We start from the raw sequence: 5,725 nt of genomic DNA, 5'->3' as shown, positions 1-5,725 counted from the left end.
AGGAAGGATAAACTTGGAAGGTCTGGAAGGATAAAAGAAACATGCTGCTGTTGAAACGCTACCGAACAGAGATTTGTGTTTGAAGCGCCTGCACGTTCAGCAGGCATTTTCTTGCTTTGCCTTTACAAGAAGCGTGGGGCATTTCCTTATTATTTAAGGGAACAGGATGAATAGCGAAAGTGAAAATGTTTTTATTCCAACCCTGATGCCTTGTCCTTACGCCAAGGAATATCGGCTTCTTTTACCGTCCTTTCTCTGAACTTTACGCCGCTTTTGAAAGCCGATGTCGCTGTATCAGCACAGCCGTGGCCATGAGCGCGCCGGGGTGAGTCAGGCTCCGCCGGCGGCCGCCGCTTTTCCCGGGGCTCCTCCGGGCTCGGGGGGAGCCGCAGCCCGGCGGGGCCGCGTGTCAGCCGGCGCCCCGCGCTCCCCCCGGGAGGGACGGGCGGCTCTGCCGGGCCGCGGCAGCCCGCGGCGAGGGGCGGCGCGGCGGGACCGGAGCCGGCGGGACCGGCCGCCGGGGGCCCGCTGCGGCCGGCGGCACCAGCCCGGCCCGGCCCGGCCCGGCCCGGCCACCCCGCCGGCGGGAACAGCGCTGGCCTCCCTGCCCGGCCCCGAGGAGGAAACCTGGGGAGAAGAGAAGCTCTCCGGCGGATATTTTCACGGGTGAAAGCAAGAGTCGCGCTGCCCGAGGGGCGCCGAGCCCTGCAAGCCCGCGGGCTGGGGCTCTCCGCGGGGTTCAGGCAGCTGCTGCTCGGCAGCGCGGCGGGGGCCGGGGCCGCACGGGCTTCCCCGGCTGCCGGGGCTGCTCGGGACAGCGGGGACCCCCTCGCCGGCGGCGCTGCCCGCGCAGGGGCGGCCGGCCCGGGGCAGTGCCGGCTCGCCGCGGCGCCACGTGATTTCCATGCAGGCCGGGGCGGCGGCGGGCGGCTCCTCCCCCGGGGCCGGGACCGGGGCCGCGGAGCGGCGTGCGGGCGCCAGGTGCCGGGGCGGCCCGGGGCGGAGCGTGCCCTCCCCGCCCTGCCCTGCCCGGCTCGGCCCGGCCCGGCCCTGCCCTCCCCTGCGCGGGGCCGGGGGAGCGCGGCGGCGCTGAGCGCGGCGCCCCGGGGCGGCTCTGCACCTCCCGGGATGTCGTGCGCCGTCCCGGCGGCGGGCAGCGCCCTGCAGCGGAGCGCCTCGGCCGAGGGCGCGCAGCAGGTAGGGCACCGCGCCGCGCCGCGCCGCGCACATGGGGCTGAGTCACGGCCCGCGGCCCCGCCGGGCTGGAGCGCAGCGGCAGAAGCCGCCGGCGAGGGGGGAGCCGCGGCCGAGCAGGCGCCGCCGCCGAGGCGGGAGCCGCCGCGGGAGCGGCCCCGGTTGCGCTCGGAGCGCCGGGAGCGCCTTGCCTCGCGGGGCAGCGGCCGTGCGGCGGCAGGCGGAGAGCGGGTTGGTGGCGGGCTGCTGCCTGCCGCCGCCGCGAGCGGCGTTTCCTCGGCCGGGAGACCGCGGTGGGGGCACCCGAAGGCGCCCCGGCCGGGAGCGGCGAGCGGAGCCGCAGGGCAGGGCCGGGCTCCGCTCCCTGCGCTCTCCCTGCCCCCGGGGTGCAGCAGGTGCGGAGCGCTGCCCGCGCCAGGCAGCGAGTTTCTGCTCTGCCGGCATCGCTGCGCCTGGGCCCCCGCCTGGGCAGCGGGGACCGAGGGCGCCTCGCCCTTGCGGGGCAGCCTGTGTCCGCGGATGCTGGGGTTGTGTCCGAGCCGGGTTGTGCTCTGCAACTGGGAGGACCCGCTCATTCTTGGCAGCAGTTATTTGCCTGAGTTCGAAAGTCTCCATCTGCACCTTAAAAACCAGCAAGGTGACTTATGTCTTGCAGAGCCATGAAGAAGATGACAGGAAGGTAAGGAGGAGAGAGAAAAATCGAGTTGCTGCCCAGAGGAGCCGGAAGAAGCAAACCCAGAAAGCGGATAAACTTCACGAGGTGAATGGGTACTTGATGTTTTGCAGGCACAGCTCGGTGCCCTGTGCCGGACTTTACGATAAATGGAGCTTCTCAAGCAGGCGTGGGCCTGTCGTCATGCTAATGTGGCTCGAGGAGGTGTGGGTGTGAAGCAGACACAGGCGTATCGCTGGTCGAGAAGTCTCTGCCACGGCGTACTCACGCTGGACAGGTAGCAGTGCCGTTCTGCCAACAGTGGCACCGCCACAGAGATAGGTGGCCTTGCCCTCGTCTCGCCCTCCCTCCTGTGCTGTCGCAAGCGTCCCCACGACCGCCTGCTGAACCGGGCGCAGGGCTCCTCCGGGCCAAAGCGGAGCCATTTTATCTGGGTTGGTGTTGAGCCTCGCGGGTTTGCTTTGTCAGTGCATCAATGCTTAACACCTCACAGCGCAGCGGGGGATGGAGGAGGAGGGGACCATGCCTTTCTGTGGTGGCGTCGGTTTAAAGTGATTCTAAAACTGTGGTGCGAGGAAGAAATACCCAGCTGAAAAGGCTTCTCTGGAACTCCAAAAGCCCCAGGCGCGAGGGCTCAGCTACCCCGCGCGCTGGTGTCCTCTCACAGTAACAGTGGGTGTTTCCAATACGCATGAAAGTATCTGACTCTTCCAGAAACTCCTAATGCTTCTCCTCAATACCACGGTGTGGTGCAGGCTTTCCGCATGCCTCACGCAAAGGCTGCAGGACAGCAATTGCCCTTCTCTGTGTTTGGATGCTGTTGCACACAAGAGGGCTTTTGTTGTAGCTGGGGCACTTGGGGCTACCTTGGGGTAGATGTTAGTGCTGCTGCTACGGCTGCTGCTGTGCCAGTTGTGCAGCTCTGGAGTTTGAGCACAGCCTCCTCTCTCTGACAAGGTGGAAGGATCTGCCGACAGGAGGCAGAGTCTGGGGAGTTTTGGTTTTGCTTTTTTCCAAATCTCTTCTGAGTCAGCTCCTGAGAAAGCCAGTTGCAGGGTACTTCTGGAAAGGGGTAACCCCTGGCTTTCGTGGAATCATTACTGACTCGTGTCTCATCCGACAGCCTTTCTCATGCTCCTGCTCCGCCGTTACTGAGGATCTTACTCATGTTGGCAATCTGTGTTAGCAGGGCAGCAGGTTTTCCCAGGTGCAGGGAGATTTTGTTGAGTAAGTATCCAGTCTTAGCACAGCAGTTTGGTATTCTTCTCCCTGAAAACGGTACAGATTAACTGGAGAGTAACGCTTACTTTGGGTCCTAGGGGTTTTAGGCAGGAAGAGGTGATCAGAGGCAGAATAAGGGATGATCAACTTTGCTGGAGCATGGCTACAGTTATGCTTAGGAAGGTCATGCATGTTTTATTCTGTGCTTGCAAGAGGTGGTGGGTGGTGAAAGGGTGTGAGGAGGGCAAAGGGATCCTTCCACCTTGTCAGAGAGAGGAGGCTTTGCAGAAACTCCAGAGCTGCACAACTGGCACAGCAGCAGCCGTAGCAGCAGCACTAACATCTACCCCAAGGTAGCCCCAAGTGCCCCAGCTACAACAAAAGCCCTCTTGTGTGCAACAGCATCCAAACGCAGAGAAGGGCAATTGCTGTCCTGCAGCCTTTGCGTGAGGCACACGGAAAGCCTGCACCACACCGTGGTATTGAGGAGAAGCATTAGGAGTTTCTGGAAGAGTCAGATACTTTCATGCGTATTGGAAACACCCACTGTTACTGTGAGAGGACACCAGCGCGCGGGGTAGCTGAGCCCTCGCGCCTGGGGCTTTTGGAGTTCCAGAGAAGCCTTTTCAGCTGGGTATTTCTTCCTCGCACCACAGTTTTAGAACCGATTTAACCTGACACCGCCACGGAAAGGCACAGTCTGTTGCAGAAGAGAAGGGAAGCAGAGGCAGTCTCAAAAAACGCCAGAGGAGCCGTGCATGAGAGGCTCTCCCTGTTATCTGAGAAATGGGTCTTTTAAAGCATGTGTAGGCTTTGAAGTTTGCTCTGAAGTTTTCCCAGGGAGGTGAGATTGAGTGGGTGAGCACTGAGCCAGCAGTGATGTGCAGACACCTGCAGGTTTTCTGTGGGCTGGATCTGAACCTTTAGCTCTGTTCTCTTTGGGACGAGCAGTCTTGGCAGCAGGGACACTTGTGACTTGCAGTTATCGCAGAAATGTGACATGCGATTTTCACATCTGTCACGGATGTATGCTGCAGAGCATCTCAAAACTCCTCTGCAGTTGAGAGCAGCTTATTCATCACCAGAGAAGCCTCAGCACAAAAGCAGCCCCAGTCTTGGGTAACTGAGGCACTGGTCAGGATTTCTGGTGACAAAGCTGGACTGGGAGCAAGCTGACCTGACGCTCACGTCCCCAGCCTGCTCTTGACTTCCCAGGCATTCAAGCAGGTGGCTACAAGCCACAGCAGGGGTGGAGGAGAGCGGCTGGCACTGCCGTGCCTTGTGCTAGGTGTGCTGCTCAGCCAAGGCCTGCCGAAGCCACTGCTTCCCTGCGCTGCCCGTGGTGGGGGCTGCCTTTTCCTCACGAGCAATGCCTCGCGCTGGGGTTTCCCAGCGCCTACCGGCGCTTGGTGCTTTCATTTTTGCCGCTCTGCCTGTGGGGGCGGTCAGGGCTGGCAGAAGCTGCTGCTCCGGCCACCCCAGGGTGCAGCCACCTGCACCTCCAGGGCTGGGCTGCCGGGGGCCCCCACAGGCTGGGGCACCTCCACGTCTTCGGGGCTGCAGGAGGAGTCGCAGCTCTGTCAGGCCAGGGATCATAAATCACTTGCCCTGTTCAAGCACCCAGGTTTACCCAAGGCTGTGTTTTTCCTGAGCATTTTTCACATCTGTAATAAGCAGAAACAGCACTTTTTCTAGGGTGACATGAATATGCACAAGGTGGAAGCACTGAAAGGAGTGTTTTGACTATGAGTAGGCTCCTTTTTTTTCTCCTTCCAGGAATATGAATCTCTTGAGCAAGAAAATACCTCCCTGAAGAGAGAAATTGGAAAGCTAACAGATGAAATGAAACACTTGAGTGAAGTGTTGAAGGATCACGAAAAGATCTGTCCGTTATTGCACTGCTCCATGAACTTTGTGACCGTACCGAGGCCTGATGCACTCACCAGCTGCCTGCCAAGATGAGAGCTCTCCTTGATCACCTTGCAGTGAGGGCATAGGCACCCATTAACAGGGGAGATTTGAAGAACTGCCTACTTAGAGTGCAGGTCTTCCCTTAAAGAGGACTGGACTTGACCATACAGGTCTTCTCCACGTCGAAACGCTATAGTCTTCTGAATCTCAGGAAAACATCAGTATGGAAAAAAGCTTGAACTGTGACTTCTTCTTTGGCAGAATCTACAAGCCATGGTTTTGCGTTCAGCAATGTTGAAGTAGGCTGCAGCCCGCCATCGCGGCGTGGAATGCAGGCGCAGAAGAGCACCGGCCGCGGGCTCGGATGCCTTTCTCCCACACGTCCACCACTAGTAACCCTTTGTCAGTTGTCATCCTTAGAGATCATATTCTGGCTGCTGTTTTTTTCTCTGAACGGGTTTGGTTAATAAAAGCAATGGCCTATCTGTATGATGTTCTCCACCTTATTCAATATATGATGTCTTTTGGACATCTCCACTTTTACTTACTGGTCAAATCCAAAGTCTAATGCTAATCTTCTTCCTGTCAGTTGTTTTATTATTTGCTTATCACAACTTCTTTGGTTCCTCTTTTGAAGTGTGTGCAACAAATGAGTTTTCCCCGTTCTTATTTCTCTACTATCTGTAATCATCAGCCCTAATAATATTAGTTCTCAGAGTGTTTTAT

The 5,725-nt window shown here is 59.1% G+C and overlaps 1 protein-coding gene across 2 annotated transcripts; it reads left to right on the top strand.

Annotated features, from left to right (window-relative positions):
* Positions 1-219: 219 nt before the first annotated feature.
* BATF3 (basic leucine zipper ATF-like transcription factor 3) lies at positions 220-5,488 on the top strand. 2 transcript variants are annotated; one of them, XM_026110611.2, is made up of 3 exons: positions 220-325; positions 1,850-1,954; positions 4,865-5,488. In XM_026110611.2, exons 1-3 carry the CDS (start codon positions 284-286, stop codon positions 5,048-5,050), a joined length of 333 nt encoding a protein of 110 aa, XP_025966396.1. In that variant the 5' UTR covers positions 220-283; the 3' UTR covers positions 5,051-5,488. The 2 variants fall into 2 exon arrangements, with proteins under 2 accessions (XP_025966396.1, XP_064365738.1); XM_064509668.1 differs by lacking the exon at positions 220-325 and adding an exon at positions 901-1,197.
* Positions 5,489-5,725: the final 237 nt, after the last annotated feature.

This window comes from Dromaius novaehollandiae, chromosome 3, assembly GCF_036370855.1.
Source record: "Dromaius novaehollandiae isolate bDroNov1 chromosome 3, bDroNov1.hap1, whole genome shotgun sequence".
Taxonomy (NCBI): Eukaryota; Metazoa; Chordata; class Aves; order Casuariiformes; family Dromaiidae; genus Dromaius; species Dromaius novaehollandiae.
This window is presented reverse-complemented; position numbering and strand designations above follow the sequence as displayed.

Excerpts from the sequence above, each read along its gene's own strand:
- BATF3 (XM_064509668.1), top strand. The coding sequence starts at position 1,129 with ATGTCGTGCGCCGTCCCGGCGGCGGGCAGCGCCCTGCAGCGGAGCGCC. Across the intron at positions 1,198-1,849 it reads CGGCCGAGGGCGCGCAGCAG|AGCCATGAAGAAGATGACAG; the intron begins GTAGGGCACCGC and ends TATGTCTTGCAG. Across the intron at positions 1,955-4,864 it reads AAGCGGATAAACTTCACGAG|GAATATGAATCTCTTGAGCA; the intron begins GTGAATGGGTAC and ends TTCTCCTTCCAG.